The 23,721-nt window shown below is 40.2% G+C and overlaps 2 protein-coding genes across 2 annotated transcripts; both read left to right on the top strand.

Annotated features, from left to right (window-relative positions):
• The first annotated feature begins 17,284 nt into the window (after nt 1–17,284).
• On the top strand, nt 17,285–19,214 carry LOC135637855 (phytosulfokine receptor 1-like). The gene is made up of 2 exons (XM_065150694.1): nt 17,285–18,803; nt 18,882–19,214. Exons 1-2 carry the CDS (start codon nt 17,290–17,292, stop codon nt 19,159–19,161), a joined length of 1,794 nt encoding a protein of 597 aa, XP_065006766.1. The 5' UTR covers nt 17,285–17,289; the 3' UTR covers nt 19,162–19,214.
• A 785-nt stretch (nt 19,215–19,999) lies between these two features.
• LOC135638537 (uncharacterized) lies at nt 20,000–22,290 on the top strand. The gene is made up of 4 exons (XM_065151682.1): nt 20,000–20,215; nt 20,306–20,360; nt 21,582–21,675; nt 22,188–22,290. Exons 1-4 carry the CDS (start codon nt 20,100–20,102, stop codon nt 22,220–22,222), a joined length of 300 nt encoding a protein of 99 aa, XP_065007754.1. The 5' UTR covers nt 20,000–20,099; the 3' UTR covers nt 22,223–22,290.
• The last annotated feature ends 1,431 nt before the right edge of the window (nt 22,291–23,721 follow it).

Below are 23,721 nucleotides of genomic sequence, written 5' to 3'. Positions count from 1 at the left end.
TAATCCTGCACACTTATCTCAACACATAGATTAGATAACAAATGACAATTGACTTCATCATCAAAATCCGAGATTCAACAGCACCGCCACTGACATGCGGTGGCACCGCCAGCATCGGGAACCCAACAAGAATTCAAATTTTGGAGCCCAAATTTGAATCCTCTTGGGGCCTATAAATACCCCTCTATTCTCAGCTGAGAACACAACTTTTTGAGCAGCAAGTGTTTGAGAGAAAGGCCCTAGAAAAGTCTTAGATAGTCTTGTTTTCAATTTGCTAGTGTTCACCTCCTTCTTTCTTGCTAAAAATTTGTAAGAGAGTGAACCGCTTGTAAAGAGTTGTAAGAGGGGTATTTACCCTTCCATTTCAATAGACTTGCTAGTGGAAGGTGGGAGCCTCATCGAAGAGGGGCCTCGCAAGTGGAGTAGGTCATTTGACCGAACCACTCTAAAATCGGCGTGATCCTTGGTTTGCATTTCATTATTGCTATTTACATTATTGCAAACCTTCTTATATGCTTTAGTTCCTTATTACTTTTGCTGCGCATATTTAAGAATACGCTTTCAAGATTAAGCTTTTCAAATTCCGTTCTTATCGTACGAAAGATTTTCTAAAACCGAAGTTTTAATCCGCTGCACTAATTCACCCCCCCCTCTTAGTGCTGCTCCGATCCTAACAAGTCGTTGTCTCAAATTGTCTTTGGGCGTCACAAGGGTCTGATGGGGATCAGACACATAGGTGATTAGCTTTAGGTCAAATGGGAGATTGCTAGTCATAGGTGCCTAGCAAGCCAATCACGTGAGCGATGTCATGTGTGACTTGACACAATCTTTTTGCTTATTATATTTTAGCATTTATCACTTTATATTGATTGTTGTATATATACATATATATATTGTGATATCCTTGGATCTGTGTAATGGGAATCAGATCATGATGAAATTACGATAATGAGACTAATTCACCTTTTAACACAGATCCTAAATAATCCCGGTCATAGGTTGCTCGAGAGGGACATCGAGATAACCAGATAGAATGGTGTGTTGTATACCCGTCCATATGATGGATGCAACTAGTCTCATAACTACTCGTGTGGGGATAGCTCATTGGTGATTGATCCACTTACGGAATGCTGCATGGTTGATGATGCATTATTGTCATACAGTGATTCCATAGTCCTAGTGGTGTATCTAGTCCTTAGACTTGAGACACCAAGGATGTCTTGTATGAGTTCTCCACTCTTTGATACCAGACTTATAGGTTTGGATGTCCCAGATCTAGTACAATTGGTCATTGGGAGTGGTAGTCGACCTTACGAGGGCTATGAGTGTCGATAGAGGATCATCCACTCTCAGCGTCATGAGAGGAATATCCCATATGTTCTTGCTCAGACAAATCCCTAACCAAGGTCATTCAGATTGAGAGAGAAAGAGTTCTTCGAGAAAATCCGATTAGAGTGAGACTCGAGTAGAAACCGTATGGGTCTAATAGCACCATGTCCGATATACGGTCTATGGGATATTGGATAGATGATGGACTATATGTACATGATATTTGAGGATAGATAGGTCCAATGGATTAAATTCTCTTGTATTGTCTAGGGACTACGGCATAGTGGCCTAGTATGTGCATAGTCGATGAGTCGAGTGAATTATTATATAGATAATAATTCACTGAGTCAAAAGGAGTTCTGACAGGTATGACTCATAGCCAGCTCGATATTGGGCCTAAAGGGTCACACACATATGGTAGGCGTTGCAATGAATAGAGGTTCGGATATGAGATATCCGCCGGAGCCTCATGTCTTATTGGATATCCAATAAGCCCCTGAATTATTGAATTCTATGGATGAGATCCAATAAGAGCCCATAATAGATTATTGGATAGAGATCCACTAATCTAAAAGGCTTGGGTAATTGGATATAAATTCAATACCCAATAGGGGAGGATCCATTAGGGTTTGACAGGGAACCTCTATAAATAGGAGAGATTCAGTGGTTCATAGGCTAGAGCCTTTGCTTGCCTCTCCTATTCGCCTCTCTCTCTCCACCTCAGAGCATGCTTGGAGTTTTGAGGAGCATCGTCGTAGCCCTACTATGTGGATCACCGCTAGAGAGAAGGACGCTTAACCTCCTTCACCCTCTCCTAGAGATCTACAAAGAAATAGGGATATACGATCTCCCTAAATAACACAATCTATTCTATACGTAGTTTGTTTCACGGATTTTTATACACCAATCTTTACACGATGACGAACATCCTTTTGGTAAATTGAGGATTTTGTTTTCTTATTCTTCCGCTGCGCATGTGACGTCGCTCCTAAGATTTCCGAACAATGTGTACATCAAATGGTTTGGTGAGAATTTTATTATTCTCTTACTTTATGTTGATGATATATTTATTCTTAGGAAAGATATGTCTATAATTGACAAGTTAAAGAAGGAACTGAATGAGTCTTTTGCAATGAAGGACATTGGACCAACAAAACAAATACAGGACATGTAAATTTTTAATGATAGAAAAACCAAAAAGATTTAGTTGTCATAGGAGAAATATATCGAGATTATATTGGAAAGGTTCAGTATGAGCAATTGAAAGCCAATTGGTTCTCCTCTTGCAGGTCACTTCAAGTTGTGCTCAGAACAAAATTCGTCAAATGATGAGGAGAAAGAGAAAATGCAAAAGGTTCCTTATACTTTAGTAGTTGGAAGTTTAATATACACGATGGTATATATGAGGTTGGACATCGCATATGCAATGGGTGTTACTAGCAGATTTCTTGTAAATCAAAGCAAAGAGTACTGAGCAATAGTAAAGTAGATCTTTAAATATCTTAAAGAGAGCTCTAAGGTTTATTTAAGCTTTAGAGGTGGATCACCTATGTTGACAAGTTACACAAGTGCAGATATGGTAAGAGATATTGATACGAGGAAGTCCACATTAAGGTTTGTACTTACTTTTGCAAGGAGAGCTATGTCATGGCAATCCAGATTGTAAATGTGTATTGCTCTCTCCTGTTAGGATCGAGAGCACTAAGAGGGGGGGGGGGTGAATTAGTGCAGCGGAAATCTTATAATAATTTAAAAACCAAAAGCTACGTTCGTTCAAAAACTATTGTGATGCAAAAGCAAATTCGCAGTTTGTATCTAGGTGCAGTTTGCGTCTAAGCGCAGATTGCGTTCAAGCGCAGTTTTGCGTCTAAGCGCAGTTTTGCGTCTAAACTCAGATTTACGTCCAAATGCAGATTTACGTCTAAACGCAGATTTACGTCTAAACGCAGATTTACGTCTAAACGCAGTTTTACGTCTAAACGCAGTTTTGCGTCTAAACGCAGTTTTACGTCTAAACGCAGATTTACGTCTAAACGCAGATTTACGTCTAAACGTAGTTTTACGTCTAAACGCAGATTTACGTCTAAACTTTGAAACTCGTTTATATACTTGCAGAAGGCAGTATGCAGTTGAAATCAAGACGTAAACGTGAACTGAAATCTGACGATTGAGCGAGGAAAGCCGATTTACGTCTGAATGCAGTTTTACGTCTAAATGTTGAAACTCGTTCGTAAAATCGTAGAGGACAGATTGCAGTTATTAATAGGATTAAAATGTAAGCGTAAACTGCAAGGAAGCTCGTTCGTAAAAACGCGGAAAACAGTTCTGCAGAATCAAACGTAAACGTAAACTGTAATGTATGAAAATACGAAGTTACGTCTGAATGCAGATTTGGAAGAACAGCTCTTAGAACTTGTTCGTGAAAGCGCAGAGAGCAGTAGTGATGAGGGAGGTTTGCAGTAATGATAAAGTACTCGAAATTAAACGCAAACCAGAGATTTAGAGTGGTTCGGTCAGCCTTGACCTACTCCACTTTTGGCTTCCTCCACCGATGAGGTTGCCGACGTCAACTAGGTGCCTTCCTTCAATGGGCGAAGGCCAAACTTCCCTCTTACAATTTCTCTCCTTTTGACAGGCTTAGGAGACAACCTTTACAGACCTTTCTCTCCTCACTTTTACAATTGAAAACTTGAAGAACAGAAGGAGGAGACTTAAAGGCTTTACCACACTTTTGAGCTCTTTAGAATCACAGAAAAGATCACGATTTTGGTATAGGTCTGTTATCTTTTCAGTGCTGAATGGGTGGGGTATTTATAGGCCCCAACCCAATTCAAAATTCGAGCTCAAAACGATCAAATCGATCAAATCCCAGAATTCTGGGATCAGGCGGTTGCACCTCTCGACTGGAGAGGTGGCACCGCCTGGCAGAGCTCGAAGACTGAGCTCTGCCGATTGCTTCTCTCTGCCAGAGCTCGAAGACTGAGCTCGATGGTTGCATCACCTGGCAGAGCTCGAAGACTGAGCTTGGTGGTTGCATCACCTGGCAGAGCTCGAAATCTGAGCTTGGTGGTTGCATCACTTGGCAGAGCTCCAAACTGAGCTCAAGCTGATGCACCATTCTGCCAGAGCTCGAAGACTGAGCTTGGTGAATGCATCACCTGGCAAAGCTCGAGACTGAGCTCAGGCTGATGCACCACTCTGCCAGAGCTCGAAGACTGAGCTCGGTGGTTTCATCGCCTGGTAGAGCTCGGAACTTGAGCTCTGGCGGTGCAACCTCTTGGCTGGAGCGGTTGCACCTCCCAGCCTTGCAACCCTGGCGGTTGCACCTCCTGGCTGGGGCGGTTGCACCTCCCAGCCTTGCAACCCTGGCGGTTGCACCTCCTGGCTGGGGCGGTTGCACCTCTCAACCCCACAGCCCAGGCGGTTGCACCTCCTGGCTGGGGCGGTTGCACCTCCTGGTGCAATCAGGGTCCGAATGGTTCACTCCATTCGACCCACTTTGAATCTTTTCAGGGGCCCAATTGCCCCAAGATTAAGCTAATGGGATCACTTCCCATTTTCATGCTTAATCATCGTGCTAACTACGATTATCTCTAAGACAACTTCTGCAGCTTTGCTCCGATGTGTCAATCGCTTCTTCCGGCGAGTTTCCGGCCAACTTCCGTCGATCAACCGATAACCTTCGGTGATCCTTCTGCGGACATCCGGCATACTCCTGGACTTTGCGACGATCCACTTGGCGAGTTCCGACGAGCTTCGCTTGGCAAGCTTCTGGACTTCTCGGATCTGTTCTCTCTGAACCTCCGACGACCGTCCGAACTTCCGTCGAACTCTCGAACTCCCAACGTGATCATGATCTTGACTCCGGCGCAACTCCTACTGCTTGTCTTACTCTCATCGTAGTTAATCCTGCACACTTATCTCAACACATAGATTAGATAACAAATGACAATTGACTTCATCATCAAAATCCGAGATTCAACAATCTCCCCCTTTTTGATGATGACAATCAATTGATAAAGGAGTTATCCTTAACTCCCCCTATCTATATGCCATAGTTGAGATAAGTCAACCTTGAATTCAAGACCTAAGAATTCAAGTGACGTATTGATAAGTTAGATCAGTTAAACTTATCAATGCTCCCATCATGATGCCTATCATGATGTATCTCTTCAAGAATTATGTCAAAGCCATGACATACATCATCAAGTTTGTATGATTGTGTTTGTAACCATTCATCATGTAATCATATAAAGCAACGAAGGACTTTTTTACATGATGCTCACATTTGAGATTTTCTAGTAAGTTTGCATTTTCTTTACAATATCAAATCAAGACATGATGCAAACTGTAGTACATGTTCACATATCTCTTGGTGATGCAAGGATGGCATAACATTGTTTTATAGCATCACTCAAGTATTTGCAACTATGACATAGATATGATTATGGCAGTTCAGCTATGACATAGTGTTTATCAATTCATATTTTTCTCCCCCTTTGTCATCAACAAAAAGCATGATAGCATTATCAAGCATATAAAGGAAGTCATGACACAAATATCACTTTATTGTTTTTGCTTGACGGAGGAAAGTCATTTTCCAAAGAGTTTTCATAAGAGTGTACGGGAACATCCCATTTTTAGCATACAACCTGAAAAATGAACTTCTTACATGCATTTGGTTAAAAATATTTGTCACATAATTTGCAACATGTTATTTGATCAAGCGTTGTCAAGGCATGTAATAGTAATAACATCCGAAAGATAATTTTAACTAGTTTAAGTATTCGGACACATCAACATTCCTAATTCTCTTCTTATGTAATCAAATTGTTCTTCACATAGGGGTTTTGTGAAGATATCAGCCAGTTGATGTTTGGTATCAATAAATTCTATGGTCACGTCATAATTAGTGACATGATCACGTATAAAGTGATGTCTAATATCAATGTGTTTTGTTCTTGAGTGTTGTATAGGATTTTTAGTTAAGCATATTGCACTCGTGTTATCACATTTAATGGGAATATCTTTAAGATTCACTTTGTAATCTTCTAAAGTGTTTTTCATCCATACAACTTGTGCACAGCATGCACTTGCTGCAATGTATTCAGCTTCGGTTGTTGATAGGGCAACCGAGTTTTGTTTCTTAGATGACCAGGATACAAGGGCATGTCCTAAAAATTGACATGATCCTGATGTGCTTTTTCTGTCTAGTTTACAGCCAGCGAAGTCCGCATCAGCATAAGCTGTTAATTCAAAATTTTCTGATTTTGGGTACCATAATCCTAGATTGGTAGTTCCATTAAGATATCTGAGTATTCTTTTGACAGCTTTGAGATGAGATATCTTAGGGTCTGATTGAAATCTAGCACAAAGTCCTACACTGAACATAATGTCTGGTCTTGTGGCAGTGAGGTAAAGTAAACTTCCTATCATACCCCTATAGGTTTTTTGATCGAAGCTTTCTCCATTCTCATCAATTTCTAACTTAGTGGAGGTGCTCATAGGAGTGTCAATGGCTTTTGAATTATTCATTTTGAACTTCTTTAGCAAACTCACAGCATATTTGGTTTGACTAATAAAGATGCCATTGCTTAGTTGTTTGATTTGTAGGCCTAAGAAGAATGTTAACTCTCCCATTAGACTCATTTCGAATTCATGACTCATAGTTTTCGAAAAGGATTCACAAAGAGATTCATTTGTAGAACCAAAGATAATATCATCAACATAAATCTGAACAATGAGAAAATTATCTTCAAAATTCTTGATAAATAATGTAGTATCAACCTTGCCTTTAATGAAATTATTTTCAATGAGAAAAGAGCTAAGTCTCTCATACCAAGCCCTTGGGGCTTGTTTTAAACCATAGAGAGCTTTAGTTAATCTAAACACATGATTAGGGTAGCCATTGTTTCCAAATCCAGGAGGTTGTTCAACATAAACTTCTTCGGAAATGAAACCATTTAGAAAAGCGCTTTTAACATCCATTTGAAATAACTTAAAATTATTGCAACTAGCGTAGGCAAGGAGCAACCTTATGGCTTCCAATCGAGCCACAGGTGCGAAGGTTTCTTCGTAATCGATACCTTCTTCTTGGTTGAAACCTTTGGCCACTAATCTAGCCTTGTTTCTAACCACGATACCATTTTCATCTTGCTTGTTTCTAAAGATCCATTTAGTACCAATTACTAAATGGTCATTTGGCCTAGGAACAAGCGTCCACACCTCATTTCTCTCAAATTGATTTAATTCATCTTGCATTGCGATAATCCATGAATCATCTTTCATGGCTTCATCAATACATTTGGGTTCAATTTGGGAGAGAAAAGCGGCGTTGGCACAAAAGTTTTTAAAAGAAGATCGTGTTTGAACCCCCTTTGATGTGTCTCCTAGGATTAGCTCCTTAGGATGAGCATCAATATACTTCCAATCCTTGGGTAAGGATGTTTTGGAAGTGGATGCAACCAAGTTGCTAGTTGGAGACGGGGTTTCGTTTAAATTCAAGGAATCAAAATTAACATCATCATCAAGATCATTTTTCTTAATTTCTGAAATCTCATTGAAAACAACATGGATGGATTCTTCAATAATTAAGGTTCTTTTATTGAAGATGCGAAAAGCTTTAGAAACCGAAGAATAACCAAGAAAGATTCCTTCATCAGATTTAGCATCGAATTTTCCTAAGTTATCCTTTTCATTCAAGATAAAACACTTACACCCAAAGACTTTAAAATATGAGACATTGGGTTTTTTGTTATTCCATAACTCATAGGGAGTTTTGGAGAGTAAGGGTCTTACTAGGACTCTATTTAAAATATAACACGCAGTGTTTACAGCTTCGGCCCAAAAATATTTGGGTAGGCTATGTTCATTCAACATGGTTCTTGCCATTTCTTGCAAATTTCGATTTTTTCTTTCTACTACCCCATTTTGTTGAGGATTTCTTGGAGTAGAGAAGTTATGGTTGTATCCGTTGAGTTCACAGAATTCTTGGAAGTCATGGTTTTGAAATTCTCCACCGTGATCACTTCTAATTGACGAAATCATAGATTCCTTCTCATTTTGAACAAGTTTACAAAACTTGGTAAAATGTCTAAAGCATTCATTTTTTTGTTTTAAGAAGTAGGTCCATGTATATCTGCTGTAGTCATCAATAATGACAAAGGCGTATTTGCTACCTCCTAGACTCGATGTAGATATTGGTCCGAACAAGTCCATATGGATCAATTGTAAGGGCCTAGAGGTGATTATTTGATTCTTAGCTTTGAAGCTACCCCTTATTTGCTTACCTAATTGGCAAGCATCACATACATTATCTTTGATGAACTTGATATGAGGAATTCCTCTTACAAGTTCTCTAGATGATACTTGATTGATTAGTTTCATGCTAGCATGACCTAATCTTCTATGCCATAGCCAAGCATCCTCATTCATAACGGCAAAGCACATTTCATCACATAAGTCATTGATGTCAATAGTGTATACGTTGTTTTGTTTTAATGCAATCATAGATATATTTCTGTGTGGTTTTTCAATGATGCAGGCATTAGATTCAAATCTTATAATATATCCTTTATCACATAATTGACTAATGCTCAAGAGGTTATGTTTTAAACCATCAACTAGTAAAACATCTTCAATAGAGAGGTTGGATTTGTTACCTATGGTTCCTTTGCCAATGATTTTACCCTTGTTGTTGTCTCCGAAGGTGACATATCCTTCGTCTATGCTAGAGAGCTTAGAGAATTGAGATGGATCTCCGGTCATATGCCTTGAGCATCCACTATCAAGGTACCATTTCTTGCTCCTAGCTTGCGATTGTTTAGTTTTCTACAAGAAAGGATGATGTTTAGGTACCCATTTGCTTTTGGGTGCTTCATAAATAGATCTACATTTTCTATCATGTTGCATAGAGTTTATCATGGTTCCTTTAGGAACCCAAACTAATTTGTTTGGACTTGTTTTCTTGAATGGACAACAATGTGTCTTGTGTCCAGATTTGCAACAAAAGTTGCACTTGGTTTGGTGTTGAACGTGTAAGATGGGGCCTCTTACAAAGGTAGTTGGATTTCGGTGAGGACTCCTCACAAATCCAATCCCACTTCTTTTGGGAGCATGACCCTTGTTTGTAAGGATCATGTTTAATGACTTGCTACCAACCTCGAATTTCTTCAAGGTGTCCTTAAGTAGCAAGTTTTCTTTTTGTAAAGTTTCTAAATCATGACATTTGATACATGAATTTAAATTATCATGATGTTCGACTTTTAACTTATCAAACTCACAAGTAAGATTATCATGTACCTTTTTTAGCAACTTGTATTTTCTATTTATAACTTTGCATTCATCAAATAAATCATGGAAGGCATTTAATAATTCATCGAAAGATAAATCAGCATCTAATAAATCCGTTACCTCCTCTTCGATGGCCATAAATGCGTAATGAGCAACTTGCTCGGTGTTGGATTCTTCTTCCTCAGATGCGCTCGAATCATCCCATGTTGCTTGGAGCACCTTCTTCTTTGTTGTTCTTTTCTTGACTTGGGGACAATCACTTTTGTAATGTCCCGGCTTTTTACATTCATAGCAGATTACTTGGTCCTTCTTAGGTTCAAGTTTATTTTTCACATCGTTTTTAAACTTGCTTCTTTTGAAGAATTTTTTAAACTTTCTTGTCAAAAGTGCCAAGTCATCATCACAGTCCTCATCACTTGAGTTTCCTCTCAAGTGGCATTCAGAAGTTTTAAGTGCCATATCCTTCCTGTTCTTTGGAAGGATGTCTTCTTGCTCTTCATGAGCTTTGCATGTCATTTCGTAGGTCATTAATGACCCGATTAGTTCTTCAAGAGGGAAATTTTGCAGATCTTTTGCCTCTTGAATGGCGGTGACTTTAGGATCCCAACTCTTAGGAAGGGATCTTAGTATCTTATTAACAAGCTCAAAATCCGAAAAGCTCTTTCCGAGACCTTTTAAACCGTTGACGACATCCGTGAAACGGGTAAACATGTCGCCAATGGTTTCACTCGGTTTCATTCGAAAAAGTTCAAAAGAATGTAGCAACAAATTGATTTTTGACTCTTTCACTCTACTTGTGCCCTCGTGGGTCACTTCAAGTGTGTGCCAAATATCAAAAGCAGTTTCGCAAGTTGAAACACGATTAAATTCGTTTTTATCTAGTGCGCAAAATAAGGCATTCATAGCCTTTGCATTAAGAGCGAAAGCCTTCTTCTCCAAATCGTTCCAATCGATCATTGGAAGAGAAGATTTTGAAAATCCATTTTCAACAAGGTTCCATAGTTCAAAGTCCATAGAAATAAGAAAGATCCTCATTCGGGTCTTCCAGTAAGTGTAGTCCGTTCCACTGAACATGGGTGGACGTGTAATCGAATGCCCCTCTTGGTTTCCGGCGTATGCCATCTCTCTTGGGTTTTAATCCTTTAGAGAGTTAACCTGGCTCTGATACCAATTGTTAGGATCGAGAGCACTAAGAGGGGGGGGGGTGAATTAGTGCAGCGGAAATCTTATAATAATTTAAAAACCAAAAGCTACGTTCGTTCAAAAACTATTGTGATGCAAAAGCAAATTCGCAGTTTGTATCTAGGTGCAGTTTGCGTCTAAGCGCAGATTGCGTTCAAGCGCAGTTTTGCGTCTAAGCGCAGTTTTGCGTCTAAACTCAGATTTACGTCCAAATGCAGATTTACGTCTAAACGCAGATTTACGTCTAAACGCAGATTTACGTCTAAACGCAGTTTTGCGTCTAAACGCAGTTTTACGTCTAAACGCAGATTTACGTCTAAACGCAGATTTACGTCTAAACGTAGTTTTACGTCTAAACGCAGATTTACGTCTAAACTTTGAAACTCGTTTATATACTTGCAGAAGGCAGTATGCAGTTGAAATCAAGACGTAAACGTGAACTGAAATCTGACGATTGAGCGAGGAAAGCCGATTTATGTCTGAATGCAGTTTTACGTCTAAATGTTGAAACTCGTTCGTAAAATCGTAGAGGACAGATTGCAGTTATTAATAGGATTAAAATGTAAGCGTAAACTGCAAGGAAGCTCGTTCGTAAAAACGCGGAAAACAGTTCTGCAGAATCAAACGTAAACGTAAACTGTAATGTATGAAAATACGAAGTTACGTCTGAATGCAGATTTGGAAGAACAGCTCTTAGAACTTGTTCGTGAAAGCGCAGAGAGCAGTAGTGATGAGGGAGGTTTGCAGTAATGATAAAGTACTCGAAATTAAACGCAAACCAGAGATTTAGAGTGGTTCGGTCAGCCTTGACCTACTCTACTTTTGGCTTCCTCCACCGATGAGGTTGCCGACGTCAACTAGGTGCCTTCCTTCAATGGGCGAAGGCCAAACTTCCCTCTTACAATTTCTCTCCTTTTGACAGGCTTAGGAGACAACCTTTACAGACCTTTCTCTCCTCACTTTTACAATTGAAAACTTGAAGAACAGAAGGAGGAGACTTAAAGGCTTTACCACACTTTTGAGCTCTTTAGAATCACAGAAAAGATCACGATTTTGGTATAGGTCTGTTATCTTTTCAGTGCTGAATGGGTGGGGTATTTATAGGCCCCAACCCAATTCAAAATTCGAGCTCAAAACGATCAAATCGATCAAATCCCAGAATTCTGGGATCAGGCGGTTGCACCTCTCGACTGGAGAGGTGGCACCGCCTGGCAGAGCTCGAAGACTGAGCTCTGCCGATTGCTTCTCTCTGCCAGAGCTCGAAGACTGAGCTCGATGGTTGCATCACCTGGCAGAGCTCGAAGACTGAGCTTGGTGGTTGCATCACCTGGCAGAGCTCGAAATCTGAGCTTGGTGGTTGCATCACTTGGCAGAGCTCCAAACTGAGCTCAAGCTGATGCACCATTCTGCCAGAGCTCGAAGACTGAGCTTGGTGAATGCATCACCTGGCAAAGCTCGAGACTGAGCTCAAGCTGATGCACCACTCTGCCAGAGCTCGAAGACTGAGCTCGGTGGTTGCATCGCCTGGCAGAGCTCGGAACTTGAGCTCTGGCGGTGCAACCTCTTGGCTGGAGCGGTTGCACCTCCCAGCCTTGCAACCCTGGCGGTTGCACCTCCTGGCTGGGGCGGTTGCACCTCCCAGCCTTGCAACCCTGGCGGTTGCACCTCCTGGCTGGGGCGGTTGCACCTCCCAGCCTTGCAACCCTGGCGGTTGCACCTCCTGGCTGGGGCGGTTGCACCTCTCAACCCCACAGCCCAGGCGGTTGCACCTCCTGGCTGGGGCGGTTGCACCTCCTGGTGCAATCAGGGTCCGAATGGTTCACTCCATTCGACCCACTTTGAATCTTTTCAGGGGCCCAATTGCCCCAAGATTAAGCTAATGGGATCACTTCCCATTTTCATGCTTAATCATCGTGCTAACTACGATTATCTCTAAGACAACTTCTGCAGCTTTGCTCCGATGTGTCAATCGCTTCTTCCGGCGAGTTTCCGGCCAACTTCCGTCGATCAACCGATAACCTTCGGTGATCCTTCTGCGGACATCCGGCATACTCCTGGACTTTGCGACGATCCACTTGGCGAGTTCCGACGAGCTTCGCTTGGCAAGCTTCTGGACTTCTCGGATCTGTTCTCTCTGAACCTCCGACGACCGTCCGAACTTCCGTCGAACTCTCGAACTCCCAACGTGATCATGATCTTGACTCCGGCGCAACTCCTGCTGCTTGTCTTACTCTCATCGTAGTTAATCCTGCACACTTATCTCAACACATAGATTAGATAACAAATGACAATTGACTTCATCATCAAAATCCGAGATTCAACATCTCCACCATAGAGCCAGAATATATTACTGCTACGGAGATTTGCAAAGAAATATTATGGATGAAAGAATTCTCATAAGAATTAGGGTTGAAACAAGAAACCTATGTGATAAATTGTGACAGCCAAAGTGTCATTTATTTGTGTAAGAACCCAACTTCGCATTCCAAGTCAAAGCATATAATGTTAGATACCACTAAATTAAAAATATACTTAAAGAGAAGTAGTTGTAGCTTCAGAAAATTCACACATATGACAATGGAGTAGATATGTTGATAAAGACCTTACCAAAAAAAAAATACAAGAGATATACCGACAACTGGTCGGCATGGCTTCACATTGAGGAGTTATGGGATATCCTCCCTTATGGGCTAAAGAGGGAGATTGTTAGGTTGACAACCCACAAGTTCAACCCATAGTGGGCTTTAATAGCCCACAACCCACCCCCCCTTTCAAGTCAAACCCTAGATCTAATAAGGGGGGTGTGGTGGCTATGAAAATAAGGGAGAGAAAAAACTACAACAACAAGGTATCAAATTGCAATAGCATCTTGATTCAAAAAAGATGAGAAAATGACAGAAAAATAAGAGAAGGAAAGGGAAGAAAATAAGGACAACGCAGAGAAACTATTCTCAATCATCCAAGTAATATTCTTATCTCATGTTAGATCAGATCTACAATAGATTATTGCTATGATTACTTATAGAGAATTTGGATATTGTGTACAATGACATAATTATTGTATTCTAGTTATTTTATTGAAATTATTGTTTGAATTTTGGGCAAAGGAGTGACATTTGTATATTTATTATTCTTATAATGAATTATCTCTAATTTATCCCGTGATTTTTATCCTTCATATTGGAGGGATTTTCTACGTAAGTCTTGATATTTTGTTTGATTGTGATTCAATTTAATTTTACTGTATGTTATAGCCTGTTAATATTTGTTAATATATAAAAATTTATTTATATTTATATCTCATCACAGCTTTTACGAAAACATCTCATATCGTCCAACCCTCGGCCTGGAGAAGGGGTTGATGCTTGTGGATGTTACTTCCTTCGAAGATGATGGATCCTTGCCATTAACAAAGCAGAAGCCCAAACCTGCAAAAGCATGCAAGGGGGGGTTGAGTTACTTAGGTTGGTAATCATTGCTATTAAGGGAAGACAAGACTTTCAGCATGATGGAAAGAGGATGCGAGTGGCACTTGCTGAACTTAAAAGCATTCATGTTCTTCCGTAGAACCAAGAGGAGGTGACAATATCAGAACTGATTCTAGCATAAGCAAATCTACCCTGTTACGGTAAGTAACTTTTTTAAACCGTGGCCTCGGGGTCGACGCGACTGGTTCTGGGGTCCGGATGTCGGGGATCTCGGGCGACGTCTCTCGGGGTCTCTTGGCAGCCGAGCACTGTGGTTCGGGTCGACGGTTCGGGTCGACAGGTCGGGTCGGCGGTTCAGGTCGGCAGGTCGGGTCGGCGGTTCGGGTCGGCAGGTCGGGTCGACTGGTCAGGTCGGGAGGAATCCCCGCCGCAGCGCCGAGAAGAGGCGACTTCGTCTCGCACCTGCACACAGGTCGGGCCGGGGGCCCGGCCCCCTCCGACGATCAAGTTAGCAATGATGTGGAGAGGGTTTTGGAGGAAGAGAAACCTCCGTGTGTTGAGTGTGTGATCCCCCCTAGAGCTTTGGACTCAAGGGTATTTATAGAGGAGGTTTGATGTTACCTGACGTAGCTGTCTGCAGGGCAGGACTGTACTTTTGGTGGCATCTGACATTGCCACTGGGGTTGCGTGGGAGGCCGAGCTGCTGCAGGGTATGGCGAGCCTCGGGCAGTGTGTCGCTCAGGGGGGATGGCGTGTCACATCGCCATTTTTTCCCCTATCATACCCCATTCTTCTTCTTCCCATGACTAATCACATTGAACCACTTACGCATGAAAAAGAATCCAAAACTGAGTTTGGATTGAAGCATGTCCCAATATGCTCTAGCAAAGCTATAGGAAAGGAGAATATGTTTAACAGAGTATGAATGTGACAAACAAAACACCGATCAACATTTCATTGAATATTAGAAAGTCATAATGAAGTGTCATAATGAAGTAGACAATTGCCCCGATAAGAGTTTCAATAGAAAGATTTTGATCCTAAGTAGAACACTCAGATTTCAAACAATCTTTTAACCATCCCAATCTCTATCATACTCTATATATCTATCCCTTAACGACCGATAGATGCTCATAGAAGCCACTAACTCTTACCTATCCTAAGTTGTGGATTCTAAACCCAACTATCTATCATTGGACTCAGGGGATAACTGTATATCTATAATCTTACCTAGTAGAAAAGAATGAAAAATACAAGTCAATAGGATATGTTCATCGGCGAGTCATTAATACATAGAATATTATTGATCTCCTCATAATTAAAAAATATATGTCATTTGCTAGGAGGTTTGTTAAAAAAGCCAAGGGTCCTCACTAAACCTAGACAATACTTAATAATCCTCTCAAGACCTTTCTTAACACAGTGGATAATGTTGTTAATTATTTTTGACATTTGAAAAGCTTTTTCACAACCCAAGTCCCAAGGATCAAGAAAATCATACTTGATATTCAAGACTCTAGCCCAAAGAATATTGGACTTGGTGAGAACAGAGAGGATACGCCTAGTATTAATAGTATACCAAACCAAACTCTCAAAAACTCTCAAATTCTTTGAGGGCCATTATCTGATTCCAACTAAGGAACCTGATCTCTCTATGAGATAGAGAGAGTCACCCAAAAAAAGAATTTATTATTCTTAAAAATAAAGTTAGCAAATTTGTTGAAAAAAGAACTTATTATTCTTAAAAATAAAGTTGGCAAATTTGTTGGTGGTCCAACAACTAACAACGGTGGAGTGGAGGGGGATAGAGCTTAGGATTAAATTAATCAAGGTCACTTTTCTAACTTAACTTGATCCCACTGAGAAATTTCTTAATGATTTGGTTTTTAATATAAGGGATTTAGTCGTGACAATGTTACCTAGATTCCTTAGTAAATTTGAGGGAGTTAAAAACTCTATGTTTAACATCAATCTTATCTTGCTTGAAAAAATATATAAATTTACTCTTGTTAATGTTAAGGCACATAAGGTTGGAATATAACATTGGATATGTTCATGTAAGAATTAGTGGTGGCCTTAATAGTTATCAAGATATCATCTACATAAATAGATGAGAGATCCCAACGTTTTTAATAGTTGAAGACCTAATCTTGTTTCTTTCAACATACTTATCGAAAAGTATAAAAAGGAGTTGTTGGATAATTACGAACAAATAAGAGAAATTAGGTGTCCCTACCAGATGCCTCAATAGCCTTTAAACCAATTGGAAGAATAGTTATTCAGTTGATAGTTAAATTTACAGAGACAACATAGGCCAAGATCTAATTGATGAAAGGTAAGGGAAAGTTTGGATTCTAGGAAGGGTAGACCAGGAAAGAGAATCAAAAAAATTTTATAAATCAATTTTAGTTAGGTTTAGGGGATTCTTCTCATTATTTTTTTTAGAAATGAAGATAAGTATAGTTTACCCTCAACTATTAAGAACTTAGATCCATGAAACTCATTAAAATAATTTTCAATGAAAAATAAATAAAGAACTCCGTTTGAGAGTTTGCCAAAACCATAAGGACTAATTCCAAGTGGAGGTCAATTTTTCATCTTCCCTATTCTAGTCCAATCATCTTTTCAATGGCATGTGGATTCTGCCATCTCTATTTGAGAAGTATTTTATGTAGACTTTTTGTAGATGATATGAAGCAGAATATAAAATCGTGTCATTCCCATCAAGTGAAGGCTTCAAAGATATTTAAATCAACAATAGATTATGTTTTTTAAAAAATAACAATAGACTTCTATTCAAAGAAAAAGACGTGAAGAAATCAAGCACATCTAACATATTTTTTTATGCGCTTGGGAGGAACGCCCCAACCTGTTATCTTGCTGACCTTTTTCATTGTCCATTTGTAAATAAGAGGACTTTCCTTCCGTCTTATAAGAAGAAAAGAAGCAGCCTGGGAGAAAAAGTCAAACCACGTTTTGTCAGATTTTATGACTTATATAACTCTTCTTCCGAACTCGCTCCATCCTTGCCATTCCATTCCACTGTTATCTGAGTCTCATGAGGAAGGCATCTTCAACCTATCCTTACTACGACTCTATTCTCTTACTACTATTCCTCTTCTACATGCAGAATACCGATGCTTACGGCTCCTACAGCCATAGCTGTAACCCAAACGATCTCGGAGCATTGTATGGTTTATCACGCAGCCTCGTCACCCAAATCCACGACTGGCCGCTTGCCGATGCTAATTACACCAACTGTTGCAGTTGGCCAGGAGTCTCTTGTGCTCTATTCTCTTCTTCCCCGATCTCCTCTTCGTCCTCTACCAATTCTAGCGTGCTCAGTGTCACGAGAGTCGTCGGTCTTGATTTATCCGGGAAGGGTCTTGAAGGGGTTCTATCGACGTCCATGGCTGTTTTGGACAAGCTGAGCTTCCTCAACCTCTCCTACAATTCATTCCGAGGCCCCATCCCGCCGGAGCTGTTCCACCTGAAGCTCTTGAAGGTGCTCGATCTAGGCAGAAACCGCTTGTCAGGCAAGCTGCCACTGGGTATAGCAAACCTCACAAGCCTCCACCATTTGGATGTCTCTGACAACAGATTCACCGGGAACATTCCTGACGTGTTTCACGGCCTGCAAAACCTCGAGGTTTTCTCAGCTAAATCCAATGGTTTTGTGGGTCGATTGCCCGCGTCGTTGTCCTTGTGTTCGATGCTTACGTCTCTTGATCTATGGAACAATTCTCTCGGCGGTAGCATCGACCTCGACTTCGGACGATTAGTCCGTCTTACCACGCTCAACCTTGGATACAATAGATTACAAGGGCTCATCCCGGAGGTTCTCTTTTCTTGCAAGGCATTGAACATCTTGAATTTGTCTCTCAACAAATTAAGTGGACAGGTTCCCAAGAAGTTTAGCAACCTTCGATCCCTCTCCTACCTGAATCTGAATGGAAATAGTCTCTCAAATATTTCGGAGGCACTGCAAGTTCTCCAAGAGTGCCATAACTTGACAGTGCTTGGTTTGGCCCAAAACTTCCAAGGTGAAGAAATGCCGGGGCACGGAATCCGAGGGTTTCCAAACCTACGTTCTCTCACCGTGGGAAACTGTGGTTTGACAGGTTCAATCCCCTCGTGGTTAAGAAATTGCAGAGAGCTAAGAGGTGTGGATCTATCATCTAATCATCTGAGCGGAGAGATACCGTCGTGGTTCGGAGGTTTTGATCATCTCTTTCGCTTGATCTTGTCAAACAACTCGTACTATGGGGAGATCCCAGTCTCCTTGACAGAACTGAAGAGTTTGACTTCAGGGGTAACCCTCCTGCAGGATGACGATTCTTCCCCTGAGACGCCATTGTTTTACTGGTATAGAAGTAAGCCGATCGATGCGGCATTCATCTACAACAGTTACACGCATTTCCCACCAGCATTGGACTTGAGTCATAACAGATTGAATGGATCAATTTGGAAAGAGTTTGGGAATTTGAAGTATCTTCATCTGTTGGATTTAAGCTGGAACAACTTCTCAGGTTCTATTCCTGAGCAGCTATCAAGCATGGTCAACTTGGAGAGGTTGGACTTGTCTTACAACGATTTGTCAGGAAGCATTCCGCCTTCTCTCGCTGGGCTTACTTTTATGTCTTTCTTCAGTGTAGCTTACAATCATTTGCAAGGAGTAATTCCAAGTGGAGGTCAGTTCTCGAGCTTCCCCTGTTCAAGTTTCGAAGGAAATCCCGGCCTCTACAGTAATTCCATGCTTTTCTGCAACTCAACTCTGAGTGGAGCAAACCACAAGGAAGACGATGATGATTACGACGAAGACAAATTCGTCTTCTTTGGAGTTCCATTTGCAGTTGGATTGATAGTCGGTTTTCTGCCCACGCTTTACCTTTTAATGTGCTGGTGGGATCAGAACTACGAGTATGATTAAGAAGAAGAAAATTGAGAGGGCAAGCTACCAACCATGTTAAAAGCCTTGTTCGATTTCCATGGATGCATGTCACAAAACGTACATTGGGTTGGGACTGTTGTACAAAATGCAGTACAAGAGATTTAAATAAAGAATAGCAGATATCCTTAAACTGCAAACCACATAAAATGATAAGCAGAACATTATTCTAAAATGCTGGCTCTCTATAGTCCTAATTGGGCCTAACTAACTGACACATAAAGACATTAAACATAATAAGGAATTGTGCCCAACCCCAGTCCAATTTGGTGAGCCAGACTGGGATTAGACTGCTTGTCCCAAATAGATTAAAGAGGCAATGTGGTCCTGAATCCTCAGCTTCACCTACATGTAGTTCTTGTGAGTTCACGTGCTATCTCATTTCTCATTTAAATAGGATGGGGGCAGGCACGGGGAATCCCACTGGGGTAAAGAACCCACGGGTTTTCATATTCTCTTAATTAATTTAATTTTTTATTTTTTTTAAAAAATAAAATAAAATTATTATTAAATTAATTAATAAAATTAAAATAATAAAAATAATATTTATAAATATAAATATAAATACAATCAAATATAATGAATGATATTCAATTCTCGTATATTTTTTTTATTCATATTATTTTTAATAAATATATATTATATTATATAATAATATAAACTAAGCGGGAACGGATATGTGAATGAATGCGGAGTGCTCTATCCATCCCCACCGTGACAATAAAAATAACATTTAATACAATTGACGATAAATCGAAAAAAATCCGATCATATCGGATCGGATCTTAAATGTTGAAGCAGTTCAATCTTTGAGCTGGAATGGGCTTCGGCCTGCCTGCCCAATTTGTACGTCGTCCTGCTCCGAACAGCCACGGGCGATAGCACGAGCGACCAAATTTGGGGCGGATTGTGGTGGCGGAATGGTGAGGGTATCCCGTGTTCTCCTTTTCAAGGACGGCGGCGGAGGTGGCGGCAATGCACTCCTCACGGTGCTTTCCGAAATCTTGGTCTGCCCTCTCTCCAAGCAGCCCCTCAGGTTCTTTTCCCTCCACCAGAAGAAGATTGTTTCGGCTCTACCCATGCAATTGCTTCATTCATTTCTCCAAGTTTTGCTCTTCCATTCCAGGCATTGTCCAGATTCCCGGTCCCTGGTCAGCGATGCCGTCGGTGTTTCGTTTCCGGTGAGTCTCGATTATCTTTTCCCTCTCCTCTAATCACCCTACAATTCTCTGATGTTCGATTCAGAAGAAGAAAGGAGAAAAAGACCACTGATGCATTTTGGTGCTTATCTTCTGCTGTGTCTTTGCAGCACCTAGCTAGTTTATCTTCTCTGCAATATGAGTTGTAGCTAGAAAGACAATAGTTCTCTGTAGAAAGCTAAATACGTTCATAACTCCTTTCATAACGGACAGAGAGATAATTCGATCCCAAAACAACCAACGTGATATTGGGGCCGAGACAAGCCATGTCCTCTATGGCCCCTGAGATACTATTGTCTGGATGGAACATGGAACCTCTCGGCCGAGCATGTGGGCGGTAGGGGAGGACAACTGTTGGGGAGGATGCAGGTCATCTAGGCTCTTGCACCGGTAGAGGCTGTCGTATGGTTGGAAACAAATTCTAGACTATGGATAATTGAAGTTGTATAATTTATTGCATTAGTATAGGTTCAGAATTCAGATACTTGATTCTCGAGGCACCAACTTTTTTGACTGGACTTTCACGTTATTAAGATTTCCAGAAAGAGAAATTAATGGTTTGTCATACATAGATTAGACTTTCTTTAGAGTTTTACCTTGATTAATTGAATTGTCACTTCTGCACAAAGATTTTCATCTCATAGTTTCTACTTCAACTTGTTGTAGTCAAACTTATTATTCCAATGTTCATCCGTCTGTCATCGTCTAAAATCCATTTCCGTAGTTGTGATATCTCTAAGAAGTTATCATGACTTCATGTTAAAACCTGGTTATGAACCAATTCTTGCTTTGGGGAAAAACATTGGAAGAGTATTAAGGTAAAAGGTCAATGACATGGTACAGAAAATCATATGGATTTAGCTGTAGAAACTTCAGGGTCATTATCATGATATATTTCCTAGTTTTTTAGCTTTAAATAGTGTTTTTCTTTCTTTCTTTTTTTTCTTTTTTGCTATGCTCGATCCCTTCAGAAAACCCTGATATAAGTGGCTGAAATATGCATAATATTGGCAATATCCTGTGGGAGTTTGAAATTTGAACTTGTTTGTAAGAGTCAAGGAAAAAGGGAAAGTTGTAGACTTTCTCAAGTTCCTATATTTCTGCTTCTGTCATTTACTTTTGTGCTAGATCATGCATGTCACTGCTTATATCAGATCTTATGTACTCATGACTATCTGATCTTGCTTTTGGTGCTTTATTTAGATCGTCAATGGAATCCCTTGTTTGGTGCCAAAGGACGGCAAGTTGCTGGAGGATCAAATCAAATTGAAAGTTGATGATTCATGTATTGCCAAAGGTGAAAGTTGATGAACATCAAACTGTGCAAGTTTGCAGAAAGCAATGATTTTGAGAGTTGTTAGGACTTTAGCAGCATTAGATTTGGGTTCTTTTTTCATCTGAGTATGTGAAAGATACAACTATTTGAAACTGTCCGTTTGTTTTGGGCATATCTTGACTAAAAGAATTGACTTAGAGCCAAAATAGAAATTCTTTTTATGTGATCTTCTTGCTAGTGATTTTGGCCAATGGGTTCAGAAAAGTCCATATGATTCTTCTGTCGGTGCATGATATAAATAAAGTTCTTGCACTTGTTTGTAGAATGGGAAGTCATCCTTTTACGTTGCTTAGCCTTTTTCTTTCTTTTCCATAAAATGTTTTATTTGTCTATATTTAGCTCATGGCGATTTATAATGTTGATCCTCCTTTATCATGCATTGGACTGGCTCAAGTATATGCATGCTTGTGGATTCAACATCTGATGGATTTTAATTCTTTGGAATCTAATGCATTGCGGACCATCGATTTCAGGTTCCAGGCGAGAGAGACAACTGAGAATCCAGTGAGACATATTCCCAATTGTATTACTGCATTTAGAATTTTGCATATGTAGTTCGAAGGAAGAGTTCTTGGATGGTGTCCTTCGTCTTGCCTGCGGCATGTTGAGATGATTAAGTTAAATCAATCTGTCAGCGAATGTGATGCAAAGGAAATGTGTAAGGTCGTGATGGCTTCAACAATTTGTTTTGCGATGTTTCCATATTCCGGAATGCAGATGATTCGACAGGTGAGTACCTAAATAGCCAGTTGGCTTTCTTGTAGACCCACATCTACATTGACCAACCGTCGGGTGCCGCGTCCGGTCAAAGCATGGGAATCAAACAGTGCGACAACTTTGATAGCCCTCCTTCACTTGCTTTCATGGTGACGCTCAACGTTCGACACGATGTCGGTGACGAATGGCCAATCTACACCTGGGTCAAAAGGCGAAACGTTTAAGCCGCTCCCCTCGTGGCACCGCAGCTCCACCGTGGTCAACATGGGAGGAGAGCCGAATTAGCGGAACAACAAAACTCCAGTAGTTCCACATGCATGGAAGGCAAACCAACACTGGGTGGGTCATGGTGGACTGCAGTTATGCGCTCGAGATGACCGCAGGTGGCCCGCGCCGCTTAGAACACCATGGCAACGTCCTCTCTGATAGAAATAAATATGAAATATTAATGTTATATTTTTTATATTTTAACCTCCAATCAATATATGATTTAAGAAACAATAAGCATTATATATATATATATATATATATATATATATATATATATATATATATATATATATATATGCATGACTTAAACATATAATTAAATAATTTTAAAAATCTGTACAAATATATATATATATATATATATATATATATATATATATATATATATATATATATAATCTCAAATGATATCATTATTTTTTTCACAATAAAATTTTCATTATATCATAACTATTTTGCCTTCTCTCCTTGAACTACTATCTTCCCTCGTAGCCATCCTCTCTCTGCTGTAAAGTTATCTTCTATTTTCCACATATGTAGATCCAACGATCATAATCTCTATAACATTGTCTATCACTTCTTGATTATTCTTAATCCCCTTGTTACGTCACTGTCTTCGCTGCAACAACAGATATGCTCTATAGCATATCTGCTCACTATTATTGCTCATTGATTAGGGTGTCTCATTACTCCCTCACCCATGTCTTCTCCTCTCCATCGACCACCTTCTCCCATTATAGGCGACACTCCCTTTTCTCTAACTCATGACCAATAGCATGTTCTTTGTTGTAACCTACGACGATATTGCATATCATTGGCCCCTCCCTAAATCTGCTATTGTCCACTGCTACTTCGGCATGCACTCTCTTCCAACTACTTGTGAGATCTACTTCGATGGCTTCTCTTCTGACCACCAAAACTTTTACTTTGATGACACCTCTTGAGCGTTAAGATTTTGCTCTTGATATTGATTTGATTTAATCTACCTTAATACAACGGTGATTTAATCTACATCCTAAC

Source organism: Musa acuminata, chromosome BXJ3-5, assembly GCF_036884655.1.
Source record: "Musa acuminata AAA Group cultivar baxijiao chromosome BXJ3-5, Cavendish_Baxijiao_AAA, whole genome shotgun sequence".
In the NCBI taxonomy this organism is placed as follows: Eukaryota; Viridiplantae; Streptophyta; class Magnoliopsida; order Zingiberales; family Musaceae; genus Musa; species Musa acuminata.
This window is presented reverse-complemented; position numbering and strand designations above follow the sequence as displayed.